The following is a 27367-nucleotide window of genomic DNA, read 5'->3' on the forward strand; positions in this document are numbered from 1 at the left end:
TTTTCTTGTATCTGCTCCAGGTTGTAATGGTTTGTGTATTTAGTGCTCACGATTGTCCTTGACCTGAGTACTGTTTGATGTCTAAAGCTTGAATATCATTCTATTTCTGCTATATAGTGGATCCTATTCTCTCTCTCAGGCCACGCCTCTCAGTGAGAAGCCCCTCCCCTCATCTGTTACATCTTAGTAGCGTACTCGGAAACTGCTCTTATGATTTCTGCCACATCTTTATAGTATAGGTTGGTGACATCACTAACCCTAAAATTTACATAAACCCCGCCCCTGGAAGCATGCAAAAAAGGGGGTGTGGCCATGTTGGGCTGCTTTAGAGAAGAGGAAGAGTTGTTGTAGGAGAGTGTTGTTGACATGCCGTCATTTTACGCCGGACTGCTTCACAAACGAGGGTCAATTCAACACAAAAGATTAACATGACGACACATGCTAGTGGATGAGTTGAATCAACATAAATTTATCCACTAACCATTCAGAAATGTCCTAAAAGTTGTAACTTGAACAATGTAAGGCTGAACACCGTTACTGACAATCCTCATTTTGGCTGCGTGAGATTCTCCAGCTTTGTTGTTGTCGAGCGACCGAAGCGCGAGCTGTTAAAGCTCCGCCCTCTTCTGGAAAGGGGGCGGGAGCAGCAGCTCATTTGCATTTAAAGGGACACACACAAAAACGGCGTGTTTTTGCTCACACCCAAATAGGGGCAAATTTGACAAGCTATAATAAATGATCTGTGGGGGATTTTGAGCTGAAACTTCACACACACATTCTGGGCACACCAGAGACTGTGAAAGGGGCATTATAAACATCATTATGTTCTAATGTCTTAATTAAATGTTTCTGTGGAGTTCGGGGTGTTTTATGGATGGTTTGAGTGGTTTTGTGTTAAAAAACAAACCCAGGATTGATTTCTGAAGTTCTCAGAATGATTGAGGAGAGAATCACGTTTGCACACGCACTCAACTTTCCTAAAAGTTTACTTTTTGGAGAATTATGGCTTTTGTTGCTCGAGTATGGAATGTTTACGCACATTCCTGGTGGGTCGTCTGGACTCGTGCCAGTTGCAGCTTCGCTTAGATTGTCACGCAGAAAATAATCCATTGTGAGTATGTGCGTTTAGATAACTGCATCTGCAAAATCCAGTCACTTTATCATCTCCAGCGCGAATCGATCCGCTCTTGTTTTCTGGAGTGTGTACTTTAAGAGCATGTTGGGCCGCTCAGCTCCGCCTGCAGGTCTGCAGCCACCGTTCCCTCCCTAAACGGGCCCCTCTGACGGGATTCAGGGCCCCCCGTTCCTCTGTAAGCTCCCTCCTGCCCCGTTTTGTCCTCCTGCCAGCTACGAGCGGGCCTTTTCTTTTTCTAGCGAGCGCTAAAAACAAGGTCTAAAGTTCAGAGTCTCTGATGTGCAGATCTGGGTCAAGTCTAGAATTCGGAGCCGAGCTGCAGCTTTTTCTTCCCTCCATGGCCTGCGGTTGGTAAGTGCTGCATGTTGAGAAAAGCGCTGCGTGTCTTTGCTGTCGTGGGAGTCGGAATTCAAGCGCACTCCGGATCGCTTGCTTATCGGATCTGGGATCAGTTTTGGCTGGATATGGTGAAGTTCAGTTGTGGCGTTGGGTTACAGCAATAACCGTTTTCCTCCTCGTTCTGCTCCAGGGAAACACTCGCTTTAAAGCCTGTGTTACACCAAACATCTGACGTTTCCAGAATGATTGGTGTCGTATCTGATCAAAAGTGTGTTACTGGACGGATTCATTCCAGAATACTGCTAGTGTTCCAGTATGTTTAAACGTGGCATACTACTTTTTTGAAATGTTTGCTTCATTATACACACTGTCTCATGTGCAGTTTTTGATCAACAGTGGGATGTATTTAGTTTAAAAGTTTGAATTTATTAAGATTTTTCTGTGTTTTTAGACCTCTTATTCTCGCTGGATTTACTTGGTCATAAATAAAGTAAAAATTGTTAAATATTATTCCAATGTAAAATAACTGTTTTCTATGTGAATATATAGTAAAGTGTAAATTATTCCTGTGATCAAAGCTGAATTTTCAGCATCATTGCTCCAGTCTTCAGTGTCACATGATCCTTCAGAAATCATTCTAATATGATGATTTGATGCTCAAGAAACATTATCAATGATTCTTTGATGGTTAGAAAGTTCTAAAAGAACATTATGAAGTCTTTACTGTCACTTTTGGTCAGTTTAATGCATCCTTGATGAATATATATATATATATATATATATATATATATATATATATATGTATTGACTATAAGCAAAAGATTTCAGTTGGACATTTTGTTTTTTGCGGCCTGTCTGAACACAGCTTGTGTTTAAGTGGTTTAAGAGCGGCTCATGGTTTCTGAATGGATGGTTTGTGTCTAAATCCGTCTGATGTTGGAGTTCGGTGTGACTCATCTTCAGATCTGTACATTGAATTTTGGAAGATGTTTATCCGCCTTAGACCAGTTTCTCTTGTTTACCTCGCAGACATTAAGACATCAGCCAATCAGCAGAGAGCTCATTTGCATAAAGACAGCCTTGATTGTGAGTGTCATCGAGAGGATGGTCATGGAAAACGAACATTTTGGAAGTGTGTTTCTCAAGATAATTGTGTAAGCCTTCAAACAACAGTGTTTTGTAATATTCCTTGGATGCGTCACATTCTTCGGGTGATATATTTGTGTTTTATGAAGCGTTGTTGGGTTTACTGCTGAGCTTTCTTTTTCCCCTCACTCTTGGAAGAAGCTTTTGTTTTGCACAGACCACACTGTTAGAAACAACTGGTTGAAACTGGTTGCACAACTCCTGATCGAACTCACAATATTCTGTGTCAGGAAAGTGAAACGTGGTTTATTCTTGAAGAACAGGGAAGTCAAACTCTTACAATCAGCTTTTTTTTTTTTTTTTTTTTTCATTTTGGTTTAATTTCGGTTAATAGTGCAGCCCTAGAGTAACCTCACAAGTGTTTTTGTAGCACATGCTCATAATGGCAGTAAATTATTCATAATTCATTGACTCATTTGCATCATTTCAGTGCAGGGATTCCCCAGCTTTTGTCAGCCGAACCTCTTTTACCTCGTACGTTTACTTGAGGATTTAAAGTTAATAAGTTAAGTCAACAATAATAATAATAATAAAATTTAAGTTTACAGTTCTCTGATGTCGGTTAATGGTCACATGACATGCAAGTAAACGAATAGAATATTTCATCTTTTTTTTTTTAGTAAAATTGTTTTATTTTGATTGTTTTTATTTTAAAATTATTTCTTTTAAATTAATAGCTTTTCATTAAACTCTCAAAACCCCTGACATAATGTAATAATTAATGCACTTCATGTTGTTGATAACAAAGAATGAAATATATTTTCTTTCTCTTTGTATTTTATATCAATATGGTACAAGATTATCGTAATAAAATCAATATGATAAACTTGGTCAAAAGCAATCTGAAAGTAGTCCGATTATATTATCTTATGTGTAGTGTAATGGATCACATTACTAACTACAATTTTTGTCATGTAATTTGGAGTTTTTAATATTTTTATATCATAATAATTTTACAGTTACTGTAGAAACAACTTAAAGACAGTATATTTTAAATATTTAATTTCTTCTCTTCATGAATGAAGGCGAGTATCACTGATACTGTACTGATGTCTCTGTGAAACTGATTTTTATTTTAAAAACGTTATAGATATTTAATATTACAGTATAACTGAAAGCTATCAATTTCAACATTTATTAGGCTTTAAAAATAACAACACTTTAACACTTTTAATTTAAGTGAACTTGAAACAATCTTCACATAAACTCACTATAATAAATGTCATATTTATCTGTCTAACAGGTAGGAAATATACAGAAATTGAATAAAGTTATCAAACATTTTACAGTCTTCACTGCATAAATTCTAAATTAAAATCAGATTAAATACATTTGATGAACATTAATGACAGTAACTGATTTATTGGGCTACTGTCACTTTAAGAGCTGCCGAACATGACGCGCATCTCATTTTCGCACAACTCTTTAAGACGTTACTTAACTCATTTAAGACCGCTCTTATGAGGATACTCGGCATTTCGACATAATTCAGTGTGTTATTGTTTGTTCAAGCGTGAAAGAGAACTCAATGCTGGCGCGCGTCTTTCTGTGACACGAGTCGTGTGTGTGTCACATGACACGACATTCAGACAGCGCTCGATTGTCTTGTGTGCACTAATTTTGACAGCAATAATTTTTATATCAATATCGTACAAGATTAGCCTATTATAATCAATGTGATAAACGTGTTTGGTCAAAAGTAATCTGAAAGTAATCTGATTATATTACGTTACTAACTACAATTTTTTTTTAATGTAATTTGGAATCAGTAACCGACTACAGTTTGTAAGTAATCTTCTTTATTTAAATTTTACTGACTCTTTCTTAAAATATTTTATGAATATTCAAATATTTAAAAAGCATCTCTGATGTTGAGGTTCAGTATAACCATGACGTTTCATCATGAGCTTCACCCAGCGGCACTGACGATAATTGCTGTGCTGATTCTGTTCGTCTTTTACCAAGAACGTCAAAACATCTGCACAGTTGGGTTCCTGTGAATGTGAAGCTGCTCTTTTCAAGAGCATCACGGCGGATGGATTGATATTGATCAGTTGCACAAACGCGCACGAGCTGCCGTAGAATGTGGCGATCAGATTTACTGATCACAGCGGAAGGAATCTGAGTGAAGCTCCTCCTGCTTTTGTTCTCCCGCTCTCTCTCTCACACACACACACACACACACACATGCTCTCAACCCACGCAACAACATCACATGTGTGTGTTTTTGCATACTAAGCCATGCGTCTTCACTGCTGTTTATCTCTGTTCCTCTCGCTGTGCAAAACAAGCCGATCGCTTCCAAGAAGAACATGATGACCTGTGAACGACATACGCGTATTATTATTATTATTATAGCTGGGAGAAATGCTTTTAGCGTGACTATTCATGGAAACCAGATCTGCTTCGCTCCGTCTCTCAATATTTAGTTTCTTTCCCTTCATCAATCATCATTGCTCTCGTGCTCCGTGACCTTTGACCTGTAAATGCTCATTTCATTATGCAATGTGTTTCTGTAACTGTATCTAATCTCAATGCAGCATTCATTGTTCTTCACATCTCGCTCTTCTTGGTGTAATCGACACTGTTAGGGAACAGATGGGTTGGTTAACCTGTGCAAATGACTTTGAGGATCAGATGGAGTGTTTATTTCTTCTTTTAATGTTTGTTTTATTCATATTCATCTCTCTGTTTCCTCCATATGCACCAGCTGATGTTTTGCTGTGGATAAAAGCATCTGCTAAATGCATAAATGTAGTGATTTATGTAAAAATGTTGATTGGAGCGTGTCAGATCGCTCGGCCAATCACGGCTCTCGTGACCGTTGGAGATTCATGGTATGCGAGATGTTTCAGTTTCTGACCGGTTCTCTCGATCTGTCCGTGTTCTCAGTGATGGATCCCATGGCCGTGAGCACGTCTGCGACCGGTCAGGATGAGTTTGACCGCAACGCGCCGCGGATCTGTGGAGTGTGTGGAGACAAGGCCACCGGATTCCACTTCAACGCCATGACCTGTGAGGGCTGCAAAGGCTTCTTCAGGTAAGAGTCTCACCTGATACGACCAGCTCATGGAAAAACTGATTTTACATGCCTGGAGAATGTTTAGCTTATAAATATTTAAAGGGGTGGTTGATTATGATTTGACACTTAACTTTAGTTAGTGTGTAATGTTGCTGTTTGATCATAAACAACATCTGCAAAGTTACAACACTCAAAGGGAGATATTTTCTTTTACAGAAATCACTTTTTTTAACAGCTGGTAGAGACTACAACGAGCTTCTTCCCGGGTTGGTGACATCACTAACCCTAAAATTTACATAAACCCCGCCCCCGAGAACACTCAACAAAGGGGGCGGGGCCATGTTGGGCTGCTTTAGAGAAGAGGAAGAGTTGTTGTAGTAGAGTGTTGTTGACATGCCGTCATTTTACACCAAACGAGGGTCATTCAATGCTGGATTTGCACAAAAGATTAACATGACGGCTCATGCTAGTGGATGAGTTGAATCAACTCCACAGCAACTACGTAAATTTATCCACTAACCATTCAGAAACGTCTAAAAGTTGTAACTTCTTCCTGAGTCTCTCCATCAGTGTCGACTCCGGTTTGAACAATGTAAGGCTGAACACCGTTACTGACAATCCTCATTTTGGCTGCGTGAGATTCTCCAGCTTTGTTGTTGTTGAGCGACCGAAGCGCGAGCTGTTAAAGCTCCGCCCTCTTCTGGAAAGGGGGCCGGGAGCAGCAGCTCATTTGCATTTAAAGGGACACACACAAAAACGGTGTGTTTTTGCTCACACAAATAGGGGCAAATTTGACAAGCTATAATAAATGATCTGTGGGGTATTTTGAGCTGAAACTTCACAGACACATTCTGGAGACACCAGAGACTTATATTACATCTTGTGAAAAGAGTCCCCTTTAATGGATTTAAATATTGAAATATATTCCTTGAGGTTCACTTATAATGCTAAATGGTTAGTTCACCCAAAAATGAAATTTCTGTCATTAATTACTCGCATGTTGTTCCACACCCGTAACACTTCGGTCATCTTCAGAACACAAATTATGATGAAATCTGAGTGATTTATTAAAAAAAAAAAAAAAAAAAAAAAAATTATATTTTATCCTCTATAGAAAAGCAACAAAATTAAGATTCAAGATTCAACGTCTAGAAAAGTATTTAAAACAATAACGAACTGGTGTTCAGACTTAAACACGGAAGCGCTGAACGTAAACTGCGTACGAGTCTGAGAAGAATTTGTTGAATAAAGTCATTATTTTTGTTTTGTTTTTGCACACAAAAAGTATTCTCGTCTCTTCATAACATTAAGGTTGAACCACTGCAGTCACATGACTGTTTTAACAATGTCTTTAGTACCTTTCTGGACCTTGAATGTGATCATTTTGTTGCTTTCTATTGAGGATAAAAAAAAAAACCTCTCGGATTTCATCGAAAATATCTTCATCTGTGTTCTGAAGATGAACGAAGGTCTTACGTGTGTGAAACGACATGAGGGTGATGATGACAGAAATTTCATTTTTGGGTAAACTAAACATTTAATAAAGTGTTTTGCACAAAAAAAACCCCCCAAATCTATAGAAACATCTGTATACTGTATCAGTGTAGACAGCGTCAGTCATTATAATGACTTCTGTTTGCTTTTGACGTGACGCTCACATCTAGTGTAGGCAAATATCAGACATCAAGCGACTGAACGGCAGTGGGCGGAGCCTATGGTGCGATGATGTATAACTTTGCGAATGTCTTGCTCTGGAGGCGGGCTTATGCAAATGTATTTACTCGTGTGACATCACAGATCCCGCAATATTAAAACAAGCCATTTTTGGATCTTGATTAAATAAATGCTTTGTTTATAATGAGGAGGATGTTTTAAACTACGAAACTTGCAGGATGTCAGAGAAATCATTTGTCAAAATATGTGGAAAATGGAATGTTTAGCAAAATTAGAATCCACTCTATCAGCATTCTGTCCAATTTAATATTCGCATATCTGATTACAGTGCTGTTCAAAAACATTAATACTTGCCATACCTTGCAGCAAGGACACATTAAATTGATCAAAAGTGACAGTAAAGACATTCAAAGTTACAAAAGATTTCTGTTTCAAATAAATGCTGTTCTTTTGAACTTTCTATTTATCAAAGAAAAATGAAGCAGAACAGCTGTCTTCAATATTATCAATTATTTAATAATCTTAATTATTCCAAACCTTTGACCAGTAGTGTATGATATTCCAGGTTGCAATTATTTAGGCTCTATCACTGATGCTGACATGTTTATAAAAACAAACACATCATTGACTTTCTGCAGGGACGGTAAAATGACTGGTGTTATTGTGAACCGGTGTTATTTTCATCCATTAAATCCACCCAAAGGTCAGTCGTTCATGCGTGGCCGTCCAGAGCAGACGGACGGATCGGCGTCTGGTTCTGGAGAACCGCTGCTGTCTGCAGCTCATTAGACATTTGGTTTTATGACCGTGCTGAAAAATATCTGCTTATGTAACCTAATGGGCCGACTGTTTAGAAGTCGTTTCAGCTACAATGACTAAGACTGGTACAGGACGGCACGCCTCGATATAGTCACTGACGTCTGTGGAATAAAATGTCATCTGAATGTGAGACGGGAACACGCTTCACACAGGGTGTTACTGTACATTTAAGACTTCTATATATACTATATATCTGTTTTATGATTGGCTGAACTCTTTATTCTAGCGTATTTCACCATGATGTTCATCAAGACAAAGACAAAGAGTACTACATATGTTACTGAGCTCATGGTCATTCATTATTTGTAATAAAAGTGAGGAGAAATCCTGTTTTCCATCATGAATCCACTTAAATATCCACTCGCTGTTCTGGATCAATGGAGGAAGTGCATGTTGAGGATGAAAGACTTAAGAGCAGAATCTGCAGGTGTCTGTCAGATGTCACGCTCTCTCTTTGAAGCACGTTTGCCAAACGTGTTTCTGTGATTTAGTCTCGCTCACCTGAAGGGAATACATTCAGAGAGTGACATATGCAGTGAATACTGGAGCACATCTCCTCATTTTGTATCCCATTTGCTACACAAGCAACGCCAAGGTCATGGGTTCGATTCCCAGTGAATGCATGACTCTTGTATCTGTCAAATGCAAAAGTGTAAAGCTATTAATTTGGGATGCTCCGATCGATCGGCCGCAGATCAATATCGGCTGATAATCACATTCTATGACTCGATTGCTAGTCACTAACCGATCGCAATTTGATGACGTAAAACCGTAAAAAGTTGCCTCCGATGCGCATGTAAACAGTATACAGATGAGGCTTTTTGCAGCAGGTTCTGCTTTGTAACTTCGTGAAACTTCAGTAAACCATAGTAAATCGCACTTCATTACTTAGAGCAGCCCAAACACAACATAACATGATACGTAGCTCATGAGAAAATCCTCACAGAGTGACATTGACATGCTGCTTCGCCTAAGCAATAGGACTTCCGGGATGAGATTGCGTCGTGAACATGACGCAGTGTTTGAAAGTTCAACCAATGAAAACTGGATTTCAGCTATGGTGTGTACATAGAGACCAATCAGACACTGTTTTACAGCTGGAGAGCACTTGGATTGGACTGATCACTTTGATTGACAGGTCTTGTTTTACTGTCCGTCATAGAATAGGAGCTACAGCGCTGGAAGATCATCACTCATCAACCAGGATCTTATTACTTATTTTATGTAATTATAAATATCTTTATTGTGGTATTTACACATGTAAGCAGATCTTAAAACACTCAGATCAGTTGTTTAGAGAGATTTTTGGACTTGGTTCCAAATGCCATAATTTTTTATTGCTTTGAGATATCAACACAACATTTGGCCCAGAATGATTGATTTTATGACCCGTCATATATACTTTCTAATAGTCATCATGTCAAGAATGAATAACAAAATAAATCAATAAATTGCATCACTTTTCTCAGGGGTGTTGTAACATAAAAATCTCCAAACATGACCAAAGTCTATTTTCTTCAAAATTCGAAAGATTTTCTATCAAATGAGACCATGTTCTTGACGATACCTTGTGTTTTTGTAGAGTTATAAGCCATTACTTTTAAGTATTCTACTTGAAATCATGTGAAATCATTAAAAATGCCTTCAGGGTGTAAAGGGTTAACAGTGACAGTCAACAGAGAGCTTACATATCACATGATCAGTATCAGCCAATCGTTATGACAAGAACTCAGTATTCGGTATCGGCTGCAAAAATCCTGTTCGGAGCATCGCTACTATTTAAAACAATTAGTTTTGACCCAGTGCCATATTAACGGCCAACATTTATAATAATCTGCCAGTTTTCTTTCACTGTCACCATCAAAACCTGTCAGGCTCTTTTGCTCTGATTGGCTTGTTTACGTGTGTTTACAGATGATGAAAATGTGTAAACAGGCGCGCTGTGTGTGTCTGCTTTTATTTAGGATGGGGGTGTGTGTAGTATTTCTGGCGTTCTGTTATGCGTTTTGACGCAGATGAAGGATCTGGATTATCCCTCAGTAACCATAGTTACTTTGAAAATACCAGAGCTACTGTTACGACAGTAAATCAGTGTTCATGACGGCCACTGCAGTGATAAACACATGAACCTGACAGAGACTGGGATGATTCTGACACAGTTTGAAGATCTTTTGAACTTTTTACTGTGGCAGTACTGGTATTTTGACAGAATATACCGTATATACAATGTGTGACGTTTCCTTAAACATAAGATGCTTCTCAGTTTTACCATGTCACTTGCAGTATATTTTCTTTAATAGATTGACTCTTCGTCTCTCTGTCTGTCTCTCAGGCGCAGTATGAAGCGTAAGGCGAGCTTTACCTGCCCGTTCAATGGAAACTGCACCATCACCAAAGACAACCGGCGTCACTGCCAGGCCTGTCGTCTGAAGCGCTGCGTCGACATCGGCATGATGAAGGAATGTGAGTGTCCGTCTGTCACCCGCCACACTCGCCCTCAGAGCTGACCCGAGGTCAGAGGTCACACACTGGGCCACCACAGCCCATAAAGACAGGGCGAACAATCATCATATGAAAGAACGACCACAATGCCATCAGACCAACCCCCAAACACTCCAGAGATACGTTCAGAGTCCTTACGCTTAAAGCCTTTCAGACAAACAAATACTGAGCTCCGAAAACATCTAAAAGTTTCAAATATGCATTTTTGAGGTCTAAACAACTATATTCTCACCTAAAAAAACTCAACTAAAACTACAACAGCAGTATTTGTCGAACTACAGTGGGTTTGATCCTCCATCATTGACGCTCGCTGTGAGAAATGCTGCCAGTGTAGATCCGGCAGAAACTAGTGGAGTGATACAAATTGTGAAACGGTTTTTGTGTGATAGTAGAATATTGCATGGCTGGAAAAGGCTCTCAGCCAATCAGATTCGAGAACCGGAACTAACTGTTAATATATATATGTAATCTGTAGGGTTAATTGTTTATGTAAGATCTTCTGTCTTTAATTTTAAATGCGGCGTCATTTCCATGTGAGAGACTAATCTAACTACATTTAATAATGCATTTTATTATTATTTTAACAACTAGATTTTTTTTTTTTTTTGTGGAGAACATGCTGCCATGTTCCTAGAGTGGTTGCCGGGGTGTTGCTGTGCAGTTGCTAAGGTGTTCTGAGTGTTAGAAAACAGCGCTAATTAAAACATCTGCTTTGTTTCAACACAAACTAGTTGATTCACATCTTTCGGAGCGCACACATCGACCGCCACACTCTCTCTCACAAACACGCAGTTCATTTGGGGAAAAATAGTTGCTGTTTCCAAACTCTGCTAACAGAGAGAGCGAGCGCGAGAGAGAGAGAGCCAACAATGATGCTTTTTCTCCATGAAGTTGCACAATGGGCCGACCCAGATTTTCATTCAGACGCGGGTGGGAGTTGTGGGTGAGGCAGATCGCTACTTTAAGAGAAAACGGATACAATCGGGGCATAAAGGGGCCTCTTTGTGTGTCGTATACGGTCGGATGAGGACAGCAGGTCAAAGGTCAGCTGTTTTGTAGCCAGTGAGATGTTGATCTCACACTTTAGAACTCTGTGATGTCATCATGACACTCTGGAACGCTGGAAACAAGAGTCGGATGTGATGTTTGTGATCTCTGGATCTCTCTGACGCTCCAGTCCGTCTCTAAATGGAACGTCACAATCCAGGATTCGTTACATGGAACTTTAAATCACTCGATTGGGTAATTGATCAAGTCTCGCCGACTAATTCATGTGTTTTCCTGTCGGGAACAGTTCACTGTAAACAAACACTGGACTGTTAACGAATACGATACTCTTATATTTGCATTTCTTTGTATCAGTTAACAAGTAATATTTTTGTCTCACATTTTTTATATATATATATATTTTTATTTTTTTATTTTTTTTTATTTCATACTTCAGATATACTGGTATATACACTATATATGGTATATGAATATTATATATTTCATGTGCATTTCACTTGTTCATTTTCTTAATTTTATATAGCAAAAAAAGTGGTGTGTGTGTGTATATATATATATATATATATAATATGTGTGTGTGTGTGTTTTCACTCATATTTCACTTTTTTTGACATTTTACAAAAGTAATAAAAAGGTTTATATATCGGTTTGTGTTCTTAATGGACTGAGAAAGAACACTTGTCTCAGTAATCTCTCATCAATATGTACAAGCTCTGTTCTCCTGCTGACGGCATGAATCCCTCTCACTTTTTCAGTTTTGTGTAAATGTGTTTCTGGTAACAGTTCAAGCTCGCTCAGATCCCCGACTGAGGCATAAGATAGAGACAGACGCACAGATGGCGCGCGGTCCAGACTGGCACAAGACTGGCACCGTCACCGGCCCATTCCGCTCTGCCCACTCGAGGGAAACATTCATCATGCACAACAGCCCTCGACAGGCGTGCTGATCTGGACGTGGACGGCGTGTGTGTAGTGGCTTCGGCTGTCAGTCACCAGTGTGTATTTACTCTGCCACACGCTGGGCGTCTGAAAAACTGCCACGAGAGTCTCTGTGAGATTAAGAGTCTGGCCGCCGTCCTCACCTTCCCGGGTGTTTGTAGTTTGAGCCAAGAGCTTGAGAATACCAGCGTGAGAATGTGTGTAAATGGATAAAATGTTTTACACTCGGATGAATAGTTTTTAAAGACGACCTGTTATGTCTTAATGTTGTTTTTGGGCTCTACTAGAACAGGTTTTCCTGCTTGAATGTTGATTATTTTCCTCATATTCTCCATTGTTCAGCTCCTCTCTTCCCAGTCTGTCAGTAACGCTCTGTTTAGTTCCTGTCTCTATGAAGCCCCTCCTTCTGAAAAGCACAATGTGCTCTGATTGGTCGGCTGGAGCAGTGTGTTGTGATTGGTTAAACGCTTCAAGCGTGTTTCAGAAATTACCATAACCAGGCCCCGCCCCTTTATTCTGCATTTTAATAAACTATTAAAGTTTTTATTAGTATTTTGAATGCTTTTATGTTTATACTTTTCCATTTACATTTTAATTGTCGTTAAAATTATAATTTTGTAGTTTTTGTCTTTTTTTTTTTTTTTTTAAATGAAAAAAAAAAAACATAAAAATGTGTTTTATTAGAGCTATCGATTAAACATGTTAATTTTGTGCAAATAATTCCGGAAAAAATAAAATTATTAATGCTTTTAATGCACCCCGTCCTGGCCCAGACCTGTACGTCATCTTTAGTTTAGTTTAGTTACGAACATGACGCAGAGCAACGACTAAATTCGTGATGAAGCATATTAGAATGCACTAAAATTCAAGATATGAGGGAAAAATTGCCCATAAATGGGTTTTTGTCTTATATTTATATCATATAGTTCGGCAATATCAGACGAGCAAGAGTGCCATTTTTCCAGAATATATGCATGATTGCAAATGTGATATTGATTTTATACAACAGTTCAATAGACAAGAAGTTAATATTGTGTTAAATTTTAGACACAGTATTGTCTGTTTTTGCTCAATTTCACCAATGAAAAGCGTTCCAGTCAAAGCCGCAGCAGAACTGTTGTGCTTCTCTGAACAACACCCACTGGTGATTCATTACTGAATGAATCCGCAGTTTTTAACAATTCACCTGAGTCATTGATTCAGTGACTCATTCATAAAGATGGATGAATGAATGAATCGGCTGTTTGAATTAATTGGTTGAATGAATGATTCAATGACTCATGTCTATTCATGCCATTAAATCACACTGCAGCCTTAAAAGTTTGTGTAAAGAATTCTATATTGAATTAAAAATATTTATTTTTGTAATGTCTAATCAGTGCTTTTCTCATTTAACTTAATAATTGGGTAATTTCTCAGCTAAAATTGGTGTGCGATTAATTAATCGGCACATGTAATAAATTAGATTACAATTTGAATGGCATGACATCCTAGTCTTAATGGTTTTAGTTTTAGTTAACCCTGGTTATTGGAAAAGCTTCACTACTTTAAAGAACATGATGAAGTTAGTAGTGTTGCTCCTCAACACTTATTCAGTTCATTCATCCTTCATGTCACTGGTTCTGTCTGTCTCAGTCATTCTGACGGACGAGGAGGTGCAGAGGAAGAAGGATCTGATCCTGAAGAGGAAGGAGGAGGAGGCGGCGCGGGAGGCGCGGAAACCTCGTCTGAGCGATGAGCAGATGCAGATCATCAACACACTGGTGGAGGCGCATCACAAGACCTACGACGACTCCTACTCTGACTTCGTCCGATTCAGGGTCAGTCAAAAATACAGAATTTAACGCAGCTGTTTTCTATGTGAATATATAGTAAAATGTAATTTATTCCTGTGATCAAAGCTGAATTTCCAGCATCATTACTCCAGTCTGAAAATAGACACATAAATCCTGTATCAGATGTAGGCAGGTGGAGCTGGGGAGGTGGAGGGGTTCAGCAGGACTAGCCTACAGAAAACAACTGTTGGTTCCTAAGTGGATCGACGCATGTGTAATTATTTCTGCTGTTGGTTTTGTTCTCTAATGGAGATGCTGTGCTTTTGAGTTTTTAATTGTTTGTGACATCAGATGTATTTGACTGACTCTGTGTGTATGTTTAGCCTCCGGTCCGCGAGGGTCCCGTCACCCGCAGCGCCAGTCGAGCCGCGTCTCTACACTCTCTGTCTGACGCCTCATCAGATTCATTCAACCATTCACCAGGTGACACACACACACACACACACACACACACAGTTTATGGGGCATTCCATAGACTTCTATGGCTTTTTATATACAGCTAATTATAAATACTAAAATATAACCATTACAGAAAACATTCTGCACCTATAGATTTAAAAAGTTTTTATTTATGTATGGTTTTTGTAAATGAGGACGTCCCTGGATGTTCCCAAATATAGTATTTTGTCAGATTTAGCTCAGTTTTGATCACAAATTTGTCCCTGAAACACATTTACACTGCAAAAAAAAAAGGATTTTCTTAGTCAAATATAAAAAAATATATACAAATATATTAAAAAGAATTCTTAAATCAAGATAAATTTACTTTTTAGTTTTATTAATATTTTGAATTAGCTTTTTTATATTTTTAGTTTTCATGTTAATTTTTAATAATTTCGTTATGTGCTTTTGTCATTTTCTTAGTTTTATTTCAATCTTGCTATTTGGGTTTAATTTATTTTTATTTTAGTTTTAGTTTTTATTTATTTCCAGTTAATAAATTTAGTGCTTCAAATTAAACTTATTTCAGTTTATTGCCAAGGCAACATTTCTAATTTTCGCTTGGTTTAAGTGTTTCAACTAATATTTACATTTCATTTTATTTTATTTTTGATCGGCTGGAGCAGTGTGTTGTGATTGGTCAAGCGCTCCGAATGTGCTTGAGAAATGTCCCGCCCCTTAACTCAACCAGGCCCGCCCCTTTATTCTGCATTTTAATAAACTTTTATAGTTTTCATTAGCATTTTGAATTAGTTTTTATTTTTATACTTTACATGTTCATTTTAATTGTTCATTTTAATTGTTTTTTTTGTTTTTTTTATGTCTATAGTGTTTCTTTTCTTTTTTATATTTATTATTTTTTGGTTATTTTAGTATTCAGTAGTAGTATCTTGGCAGCTAGCTGAAATAATAAAATATAAAAAAAACAATGTGTTTTTTAGGGCTATCGGATAAACCTGTTAATTTTGAACGATTAATTATGGAAAAAATAATTTTGAATGTTGAATGCATTAAAATTATTAACTTTTAATGCACTTTAGCTATATTTAAATTAACAGAAATGTTTTTAATAGTTTCAGTTAACGATAATAACCCTGTTGAGAAGCAAATGACAAGATATCTGTATAGATGTGATTATATGTGGTGGTATTTAACGTACTGTCTCTCCGCTGTCTCTGTAGAGTCTGTGGACACTAAGCTGAACTTCAGTAATCTGTTGATGATGTATCAGGACAGCGGCGGCAGTCCAGACTCCAGCGAGGAGGACAACTCGCGTCTGTCCATGTTACCGCACCTCGCCGATCTCGTCAGCTACAGCATCCAGAAAGTCATCGGATTTGCCAAAATGATCCCTGGATTCAGGTGAGTCTCTCCTTGTTTAGTCTTGTTGTAAAGTGTCGCCCACATTACAGCTTATTCCAGCCAAAAACCGCCCGCTTAGACAGGAAGTGAGCGTCTGATTTTCATTCTCATAGTTCAGTTTATAATATGCATGTTGCACTTCCTAACGACGTTACCTGAAACTAAAACTAATAAAACTCAGAGCATACAAAAAAATTTGAAATATTAGTAAATCCTATAATAGTATATAAATAATACTGAAACAACACCGTACCTAACATCCATCATCTTAACGGGAGTTAAATGGTGATCAATGGTTTTATTTACTTACCAAAGCCAGTTTTTACTCCCATTTGGCACTTGACGAGTGTTAATGTTGGATGCCGGTCTCTCGTTCAGATCTTTGCGCTGCAGTTTCGGCACAAGCAACACCGAAGAAGAATCTGGAATATGTGTGTGAACTTGATCCAAGTTGAGTTTGCCCAAAAGTAATAAGAGCTGATAATTTCACAACTATAATTCAGAAAACAAAGCAGTCTTCAGTTGAGCTGGTGGAGCTCAATCAAAATATCTTTCACTGATTTGGCAGATGTGTTTATCCAAAGCGACTCATTCAAGATGCACATTTAGGGGATTTATGTGCTTTTTCTGCATTTTGCATAAAACCGATAATACCCCTGTCTGATGAAGTCTCAAGTCTGTCGTGTGTCTCAGGGACCTGACGGCAGAAGATCAGATCGCTCTGCTCAAGTCCAGCGCCATTGAGATCATCATGTTGAGGTCGAATCAGTCGTTCAGTCTGGAGGACATGAGCTGGAGCTGTGGAGGACCCGATTTCAAATACTGCGTCAATGATGTCACCAAGGGTAAGACACACACACACATTTAACATGCTCACACAGATGTGGACGCACATGCAAACACTCTCACCTTTGTGTACGTGCAGCGGGTCACACTCTGGCGCTGCTGGAGCCGCTGGTCAAGTTTCAAGTGGGTCTGAAGAAACTGAACATGCATGAAGAGGAACATGTGCTGCTGATGGCCATCTGCCTGCTGTCACCAGGTGTGTTTGTGTTTGTTTCATCTCATATTTAATGCAGTCAGTTGCATTTCAGCACAGCGCTGGATTTGGAATAAACTGATATATTTTGTACCTGAACTTCGCTACCCTTAATCTAAAACCCTCAGTTGATGATATTGATGAAACAGCAGTGTATTTGTGTTTGCGCTCTGGAGAACGTCAAAGGTTTCTCTTTACAATGTGCTTTTGCAGCGTTGAGCAATGTAACCAATCACGGTCATGTTTGTTGATTTCTTGAACGCCGTGGCCAATCAGGGGTGTTTATTTTAGTCAGAATCTACTCACCGCTCAAATCGTGAGTTTTTGTTCAGCGCTGAGTTCTGCACGCTCGTGAATCCTCTCATTAACAAAAGTGCGGATGCAATTTGATTAAGAGATTGATTGTGCAGTGTAGACTTTATTGATTATAACGAGATCACGATGAACTTTACAGTGATTGTAAAGGGAGCAGTCTTTGCGCACTTTCTAGGCTAATCCATTCAGAATTTGAATAAAAGTCAACACGTAACGTGTTCCCGTTCGCCATTTCAGAGTCAGACAACTGCCTTCTAAAAATTTGCACATGGTTTCTCTTAAAGAATATTAAAAACACCACATGGGCATATAAACAACATTTAAAACTTGACCACAGGGGGTCTTTAAAGGGAACCTATAACGCCCCTTTTCACAAGATGTAATATAAGTCTCTGGTGTCTCCAGAATGTGTCTGTGAAGTTTCAGCTCAAAATACCCCACAGATCATTTATTATAGCTTGTCAAATTTGCCCCTATTTAGGTGTGAGCAAAAACACGCCGTTTGTGTGTGTGTCCCTTTAAATGCAAATGAGCTGCTGCTCCCGGCCCCCTTTCCAGAAGAGGGCGGAGCTTTAACAGCTCACGCTTTGGTCGCTCAACAACAACAAAGCTGGAGAATCTCACGCAGCCAAAATGAGGATTGTCAGTAACGGTGTTCAGCCTTACATTGTTCAAACCGGAGTCGACACTGATGGAGAGACTCAGGAAGAAGTTACAACTTTTAGACGTTTCTGAATGGTTAGTGGATAAATTTATGTAGTTGCTGTGGAGTTGATTCAACTCATCCACTAGCATGTGCCGTCATGTTAATCTTTTGTGCAAATCCCGTATGGACGCCCACTATACATAGCAAACCTGTTTGCCAAACAGAGCCATACACGCCAGGCTAACGTTTATGACTGCTATCAAATGCTGTGAATGGTCTAATATTTTTTCGAAAATACAGAAATGCTCCTTTTTTATCAATCAAGCTTGCCAGGATCAACTTTCAGGCTATCCAAGCTAACAAGACTCTAAATAGTGTTCTGTGCAGCCAACGACAGAACAGTTAGCATTCTTTGCTCCAACTTTTTGCCAGCTGGTACACCGTTTTCGCTTTTGAAAACAAAATGGCGGCGCCGTGGGTGGAAACGTGCAGATTAAGGGGTGGTGATATTATATTAAGATCCCCACTGTGGTGATTTAAAAGCATCTGCTGTATGAACTAATTCGTCTCTTCTTCTCCTGTAGATCGTCCAGGCGTTCAGGACCACGGGCGGATCGAAGCCCTGCAGGACCGTCTGTGCGACGTCCTGCAGGCATACATCCGGATCCATCACCCCGGCGGGCGTCTCCTGTACGCCAAGATGATCCAGAAGCTGGCCGACCTGCGCAGCCTGAACGAGGAGCACTCCAAGCAGTACCGCTCGCTGTCCTTCCAGCCCGAGCACAGCATGCAGCTCACGCCGCTGGTGCTGGAGGTGTTCGGCAGCGAGGTGTCCTAGCATCCGAGAGCCCCCCGGAACGCTCCGGAGCCCCGGAAACGCCCTGCTCCTCCTGAGACGGCCGCGAGCGGGAGCTCATCGCTTCTACACTGAGAGCGTCACAGTTCACAATACGGGGGGCTGTAGAGAGAGATATATGTGTGTGTGTGTGTGTGTGAGTGTGAGGGTGGTGCACAGGTCTGGATAATGTTGCGGAATTCCCGCTTTTAAGCTAGAGGTAATTCCGAACGGAATGTATTAATAATGTATGAATAGAACAATGGATATACACTAATATTTATATTTAAGAGAGAGATGGATTGTATTAAATGAAAACGTATGGCCAGGTGATCCTCTGTTGTAATAGGATTAGCAGGCTCTCCTAGTTCATGCGCATAGATGAGTGTGTTTGTGTGTTTGTGTGATGTACACAAAATTAGATTACAATTCACAATGGCTCTGTTCCAAAACCTAGTGAGCGCCCTACGTAGATGGCATTTCAAGACGTAGGTGCGTTCCTGGGACGAAAAGATGCGTCCCAAATCTAAAGCAGCATCACCAGTGTTGGGGGTAACGCGTTACAAGTAACTTGAGTTACGTAATCGTAACTCAAGTAACTAGTAAAGTAACGCATTACTTTTAAATTTACAACAAAATATCTAAGTTACTTTTTCAAATAAGTAATCTCACTTTATTAACCAATGTCTTTTCTGCTGACCTTTCGATAATTCAATTCAACCATACAAAGCAAAAATGACTTTAGATAAACATTTGTTTTAAAGTAAGAATGTTGAACTTCCTTCTTTAGCTGAAAGGTTTGTTTGAGCTGCGCCCTCTACTGTTCAGGCATGAATTTGCATTTCCTTCAGCCTGAGGCTTATTCATTTGACTTTTGGTTTGAAAGGCCTTTACATTTGCCAAAAATATAACTTTTTTTGTTGTTATTTAAAAAACAAACAAACAAGCCCAGCCCAAGTGAGAAAAATGAAGGCAAAAGTAACTCATTACTTTTCATAAAAAATAACTAATGCAATTAGTTACCTTTTAGAGAGTAACTCAATATTATAATACGTTACTTTTAAAAGTAACTTTCCCCAACACTGATTTTAACGCGTTATTTTTTCCATAATGAATCGCACAAAATTGTCACCTTTAATCGACAGCCCTAATAAAACACATTTTCATGTTTTTTTTTTAATATTTTATTTTATTATTTTTAAAATAACTAAAAATTAAAGAAAGAAAAAAAACAGTAGGGAGTAACCCAATACTGTAATGCATTACTTTTAAAACTAACTTTCCCCAACACTGAGCATCACACATACGCTTCTCACCGAATGCAATCCCATAATGCATTGCAACATGCTAAATGGTGGGAAAAACCATCCTAGACTCTGATTTGAATGTATCAATCACTGGCATTGTTGCATTTCTAACTCAACATCGTGAAAGAAGATTTTCATAAACTAAAACATATACTGAAAAATACTAAAACAAACAGAAAAAACAAATGAAAGTGTATTGACTAATTAAAAATACCTTCAAATAAAACCGTTATCATGACTGTTAGTTGTTTCTAGAGTTTCTCAATGTTTTCTGACTCTAAAGCCATAGTTATAAGGCAATAATAAGCTATTTCTAGAAAAATGTGGAAGAGAATTTTTGATTATAATAAATATACCTTCAGTATCACAAAATATCAGTTCACTTTGATTAGCAACATACCAGTGTCCAATTCTGTTTAAATCCATTGCAAGTCAGGTCAAACGCTATTCAAATGAGATATTGCCTAAGCAGTGAGTCACTTTTCAGAACATTTTACAGTTCACTAGGTTTTGGGACAGTGGCCACTTTGACTCGCAATTGTGAGCAGATTTATTGGCCGAAAAATTGCACAAATATCAGCCAATTGGCCTGGCTGATAGATCTGTCAGTAGTATTCATGATAAATTGTAGACATACTACTTCACACACACACACACACACACACATACTATCACACACTTTAAAATGAGAGAGGGGGCCTGACCTGTTGGTCTGATGTCTGTATAGATAGGAACTTAGATGACCACAAGAGAGCCGAAACGCAGGAACCGGCCCCAGAGATCAGCCCGAATGCTGCTCTATGTTATTTATCACTCATAACAAGGCCATCCGGCTGCTTCAACCTCATATTATCTAAATCTCTACAGTGATTTAGTCTAAGACAAGGCCTTACTTTACCCTGCTATCAGATCTTGACATAAAACTCGATGTATTATATGCGTTTACTAAAGTGCTGGATTTTGCAGAGCTGTTAATACGCCAATATCATGTATTTTTTTTTAAAGCAGACATCGTTGTTTGATTAACGTTGGTTTTTTATGTCGTCATCAATTTGTGGGTCTCATTCATGAAACCCAAGCAGAATTGTCTGTCAGACCATTTTTAGGTAAACTGTCCCATTCGTGTTATGTAGAATAACCTGTTTTACTTCAAATGTACAGTGATCAACAACTCAAATGGTTCGTAAAACCATGCTTTATGATCATTTGATGGAAATGGGGTTGGTCTATATAAGTTGTTTCACTAATGCACCAATTTACATAGAATTTCCCCTAATTGTTTCAACTCGATGCATTGAATTCCTGTAGACCGTTCATAATAATGTTGCATGAATTCAAGAGCAGTTTCATGAACGATTTATGCCAGTTCTGCTTGTTTTATAAATGCGTCCCATTCCATGCGGTTCTGCGCTGCTCTCTTGTGGTCATGAGCTGTAAATACCACTCGTATTGTTTCTGTACATATGTCTAATGAAAAAGGATAGGCTAATACAGTTAATCAGCAGAAAAGAAGCTTGGGAGAAATATGCAAATCTGATATTTTCATATGTTTTGGTGTTTTTCTCTCTCAGATGACATAATAAGCTTTTACGACCGTATCTATTCCTGATGCTTTTAGGTGCGAATTCCACATTGAATTTTATTGTTATAATGATTATCATGGCTTAGTTTTGTACGGATTTTGAGACATCAAACTGGACTCTGTTATATTTTTATTTCTGCAAATCAACGAGACATCTCAAGCAGACTGTGTTCTGATCTCAGACAACTCAAAACTGGTGCTTTATTTTTGTTTTTGCTACAACCGCTGCCTCAAACCAGCCAACCTGACACACACACGTAACAGTCCATACAAAGGACTCGTCGAAGCTTTAACATTACTGCGGGTGAAACGGGAAGAGGAGCTCGTCCAGACGTTGGCTGCTAACGAAAGAGACTACGTCTGCTTTATCTCAGCTGTAAACGAAAGACTTCTGAAGAGCTGGACGGTTCCTCGGGAGTAGGAGCATCTGGAGGAACGATGGCGAAACCGCCTTTTGGACGACAGACCGAATTGCAGATACATGTGTATATACCAGTTATGATAAGCTTTGGTTGGATTATTCTAGTTTTATTAGCCAATGGAGTGTTTTTGCAACTGCGAATGCTCCTTTTCACCCCCGGATCCAGACCATCTCTGCCTCCATAGCCTTTGCGAAACTCAAACGCAACTGGATCACTTGCATCCAATCAACAAGGGAAATAAGTCGTCTCTGTCCCGCTCTGGATTTAGCAGGAGGCTTTGCCTTCATCACCTCAACCATGCTAAAATAGAGAGGACCTCCAGCCACAAGAGTCCTGCCAGTTTTGGGTTTGCTTCATTGGGTGTCAACGTATGGACGTCTGAATGGGGTAAAATTGGGGTTTCTGTCACCCCAGTGTCCCTTCATCAGTATTTTCATGAGGGGGAAGTTGTTGTGGATGAGTAGGAGACCATCTTCTGGACTGTCTATGCACTTTGGATCAGTTAAAGTCAGTCACAGAGATCCTGCGGAGGTTGTACCTTCTCTGTTGGATGTTCTTGGCTGAATTGAAGGCAACTGACCAACCTACAGCTCTAATTGTTGGTAAAGCTCTTGGTTGGTCTTGTGCCACGCAGCTAGACTGAAGAAACCCAGCGCTCATGAATCCCATCCTGCTCTTTCCCCCTGAGAAATCCTGGAGCTCTTACAGTGGGTTTCTTGAGTCTAGCTGAAGGAAAACGTGTACGTACGTCGAAGCGGGTGAACGAATCGTTGATGACTGTCTGAATGCTGATTGTTTAAGGAAAAACACAAACCACCAGGTGCCGTTGTTAACCAAAATGAACTACCTCTCTCATTCATTCACACCATTTCAATGTTTGTTTGTTTTTCTTTTTTAAGAAACACTAAATCCTTTACTTATTTATTCCTCTCTGTCTCAAATGCTGGACTGTTTACCTCAAGACGTCTCCATAAGCCTGTAGCTTAAACGTTGCTTTACTACCTGTAATTGCGTCCGTCATTCGTAATTGCGACTTCCCGACTCGTAAATGCGAACTTCCCAGTACGACCTGAACGCACCACCCCAAGACGTACGTTAATGAGCGTTTCGTTTGGATGTTTTTTGCGAGCAAACACTCAATGAGATCTTCCAGATGAAACGCTCACGTCTTGGCGACTTCATCGCGGGGAGATGCTCACGCTAGCCTGACCGCTAGCAACTGTCAGTATTCACTTTCTCACGCAGGATGTCAACGCATTGACAACCAAGCTAGCTAATCCCAAAGTATCCTAAATAAGCTAGTTTTAAGTATTGTCTGTTTAGCATTGGAAAAACTGTGCATGTCTTCATGACCGGGCATTGCAGATGTCTGCTTTGCATGAGCATTGAAGTTTCATCTGTATTCGAGCTAATAGCATACCAGCTCAACTCTAGCGCCCTCTTGCTGCTCTCTTTGGTCTTTTCTTTCCTATTTCTCTGCATCTCTTTGTCCCGATGGTCTGTCCAGATTTTTAACCAATCAAGGGTTCCCTCATAACGTCATATTATTTATAATAATAACTATTATAATACATGCTTTTATTATTGTTAACATTAATTATAATAACATTAAATAATAATAATATTCTTATTATTAATTCCATTTTGTCTAATGTTTTCGAATACATCCATCCTTCTGGACACGCCCCTTTCTCGTTCTCTCAGTTTTCTCCCTCATTATCTAAACGCATTCTATCAACTACAATCCTTCACTGTCACTCAGTTCATTTCTCCATCCATTTCCCCGTAAACCACACAAACACACACACGTACAGATTCGCCACCAGCATTTACTTTACAGACAGAAATACTTAGTACTATATTTAGCGTAGAAGTCGTATAATTTCGTGTTGTATGACTGACAGGTTACTTTTCAATGTTTTGACACTATTAAACCGGATTCTCCATGCTAGCTCAGTGAAAGACCTCTGTGTGCCTACACCCCAAAGCCTTATTTTGGGATCGTGTCAGGGTTGGGCGTTAGTTTCAGTGTAGTTCTGCCCAGAGTTCATTTATGAGATTGAAGCTCATAGTCAGACTGGACACATGTTGAATTTGGAAATGAAGGGTTAATGTGTGACTCTCAGGCCAGAAACATACTTTACTGAAGTATGCAAATGCAGATTTCACTTTTCAGCATGCGGCTTCTTGAGCGAGGGAAAAAAAGTCTAGGGTGGGACTTGATTTTGTCTGTTGGGAATTGATTGGATTGTTGTCATTTGCGATGGGAGGGGACGTTATTTTGATTAAAGATTACAAGGCACATTCATTAAAAAAAGATAAAGACGGATCATTTATTTATAATGAACTCTGCAAATATTCCATAAAAAATAATAATTGTCGATTTGGAATTCATTAACTCGACTCTTCAAACAGTTGTTCCAATGACTGTAGATCTGATCTGAAAGAGAAAATTGGCCAAAGAAGAAGACCGTTTATGCTGAAATAAAACATTTGGAAAGAGTTTGTGTAGCTGGAAGCGCTTGCGTTCATGGACCTTTTTGAAGCCTTCAGAAGTGAATCTGTTCAGTCTGACTGTGATTCTCGACTCTCAGAATCGAACCAACCAAAACGATAGGAAAATCTAGATGGTTTCTTAGAGATCCAGACACATTTGTCTCAGACAGACGGTCCGAGAGAACGCTCCTGGAATCAGGTGCCTTATTTTCCATATTTACAAACTTTCACTCAAAGGCATAATTACATATGCAGTTTTAGGTCAATTGTGGCATTTTCTAGCAAGAATTCTGTCACAAGATTTAAGAAATAGTCAGTATTGTGATATAACAGTAATTTGCTTAGTCATCCAAAGATCAAGAAATCTCACTGATTTAATTGTTCATTGCTTGGTTGCAGGTGTTTTCAAGGAATGAATGATAATTCATGTCATTTGGGATGAGCTGGTTGGAAAAGCAGCACTTTTATCATGCTGTTCTGGATACGGTACTCGTCTGTTTGAGACGCGGTTTCTTCTGTTAGTCCAGGTTTTCTCTTCAGAATTGCCATCATTTACTCACCCTCATGTCATTCAAAACTGTGAAACACAAAATTAGATGTTTATTTCTGTCATTTTTAAAGCTTTCCATACAACGAAAGTTGGCGGTGATTTATCCTGCCATGTTCCAATCTAGAATATAGTGCATGAATATGATACTTATATGTTTGTCCTTTTTGGGATTTGGCATATAAATCACTGTCCACTTTCTTTGTGTGGAAAACAGAAACTCCTCACATCTCCCGTTGTGTTTCATGGGAAAACGAAAATAATGTGTGGCAGAGGGTGAGTAAATTATAACTGATTTAATCATTTTGGTGAACTATTCTTAAAATAGTTTAATTCTGGAAGCCTGAAAGAAATGCATTAAAGTTGTTAAACAAAAGCTCCAAACTTTCTTTTTTTTTTTAGATCAGTTTTGAAGAGAAATCTTGAACACAAAGGGCACCTCGGCAGTGATGGATCACAGTTTGGATCTCCGAGAATCCATCGTGACTTTCCAAATCACAAAAACACACCTCACTTCATTTTTAATACTAGAAACACACAAAACTCTCAAGACACATGTGTATAATTTGTGTTGTTTCATTCTGAAACTGTCAGTCAGTGTACACCTGATTTGGTCTGTACCATCTCATATGTGTTGATCTCTCTTTTCCCTTGAATGTCCATTACACATTTATTTTGTGCATTGTATGTAGTAAATGAGATGTTTTGAAAAAAAAATCACAAATAAACAGCTGTATATACTGATGCATAAACCTGTGAGACTGTCTATCAATAAAACATTCAGACAGAAGAGAAAGAGTTTAACTACCTTAAAGATATGACAGATTGAAAAACGAATGTCACCAGATATGTTTCCATGACCATTTATATCAGGGATGGGCAACTTGTGGCCTGAAATATCTTTAAATACGGCCATATTACACCCTGATGATCAATTTTAAAACATTTGAAAAGTGAGTCACGGAAATCAGCAAAATGAGCCAAATGAAATGAAAAATTACAATGAAAATCAGGTTTTCCAGTGAAGATTGGAAACAGATTATCTTTTTACAGAGTTTAAGGGCATCCATTTGATTGGTTTGTTTGGAAAAACAAAATCTGTAATGAAAGATATTCATTTAAATTGCCATTACACCACTGCACACAAACAGAAGTATGAAGGATACGCCAGAGTTGCTCTCACATCTCAGATTTTCACATCGTCAACAAAACATTTTTACCAAATACAGGACAGAAATTTTTGCACGGAATTATGTTCCTATATTCTTATATTTTTATTAATGGCAACATGTGAATTTGAAGAAAAGCCAGGGACTCACCGCACCTTAACAAGTGTCCAAATGAGGTGCGTAAAAAGTCCAATAGAGAAACGCTTAACAAAATCCTGCACATTCTTACAATGAAGGCGAACCACCAATTGCAAGATAAAACCACTGCTTTAATGAAAAAGTGGCAAATGTTTCAGTCACATGACCGTTCACAATGATCTTAATATCAGGAGTCAGATGATTACATGGATTGATAAACCCCAATCAGACTGTTTCTCAATATCAAGTATGGCAACATTATAACACAAAATATTATTTATTAAACATCTATAGCCATTATAAACTTTGTATTTAATATTATATTTTATTAAGTTGAATTTTGGATACCGCATATCTGTAATTTGAGTAAAAAATACTTAACTATTTTTAGTGCAAACAAGTCTGCAATATAATTACGTTGAAATTATTTACAATGAAATGCTTTACATTTTACAAATTAAATCCTTTGTTTTCTTCTGTTATTACATATTTTGGTAAGAATCGTATAATATGTACCATTTGCAATAAATTATGCAACATTAAACGATGTATCTAATAAGAAAATAATGGTATAATATAAAAATGTACTTATAGTAATGGATTGTAATACGTTAAATATATGCAAAAGTAGTTTGAAAGCGTTAGAATC

The 27367-nt window shown here is 38.6% G+C and overlaps 1 protein-coding gene across 5 annotated transcripts; it reads left to right on the forward strand.

The window, feature by feature from the left end:
• The first annotated feature begins 1361 nt into the window (after positions 1-1361).
• Positions 1362-26163, forward strand: vdra (vitamin D receptor a). Of its 5 annotated transcripts, XR_007927742.1 has the most exons (10): positions 5413-5660; positions 10468-10598; positions 14220-14404; positions 14743-14842; positions 16042-16222; positions 16916-17067; positions 17148-17264; positions 18807-23188; positions 25264-25381; positions 25814-26163. XR_007927742.1 is itself a non-coding variant. In XM_051881202.1 (9 exons), exons 2-9 carry the CDS (start codon positions 5515-5517, stop codon positions 19058-19060), a joined length of 1266 nt encoding a protein of 421 aa, XP_051737162.1. In that variant the 5' UTR covers positions 1362-1486; positions 5513-5514; the 3' UTR covers positions 19061-26163. The 5 variants fall into 5 exon arrangements, 2 of the variants coding, with proteins under 2 accessions (XP_051737162.1, XP_051737160.1); XM_051881202.1 differs by adding an exon at positions 1362-1486 and having other exon boundaries at positions 5513-5660; positions 18807-26163; XR_007927741.1 differs by having other exon boundaries at positions 18807-25381.
• Positions 26164-27367: the final 1204 nt, after the last annotated feature.

This window comes from Ctenopharyngodon idella, chromosome 22 (assembly GCF_019924925.1).
Source record: "Ctenopharyngodon idella isolate HZGC_01 chromosome 22, HZGC01, whole genome shotgun sequence".
In the NCBI taxonomy this organism is placed as follows: domain Eukaryota; kingdom Metazoa; phylum Chordata; class Actinopteri; order Cypriniformes; family Xenocyprididae; genus Ctenopharyngodon; species Ctenopharyngodon idella.

What these genes read in the sequence shown, in the direction of transcription:
- vdra (XM_051881200.1), top strand. Translation starts at nt 5,455, where the DNA reads ATGGTATGCGAGATGTTTCAGTTTCTGACCGGTTCTCTCGATCTGTCC. An exon ending in CTGACTTCGTCCGATTCAGG is followed by an intron (nt 14,405 to 14,742) that starts GTCAGTCAAAAA and finishes GTGTATGTTTAG; the next exon opens with CCTCCGGTCCGCGAGGGTCC. An exon ending in AAAATGATCCCTGGATTCAG is followed by an intron (nt 16,223 to 16,915) that starts GTGAGTCTCTCC and finishes CGTGTGTCTCAG; the next exon opens with GGACCTGACGGCAGAAGATC.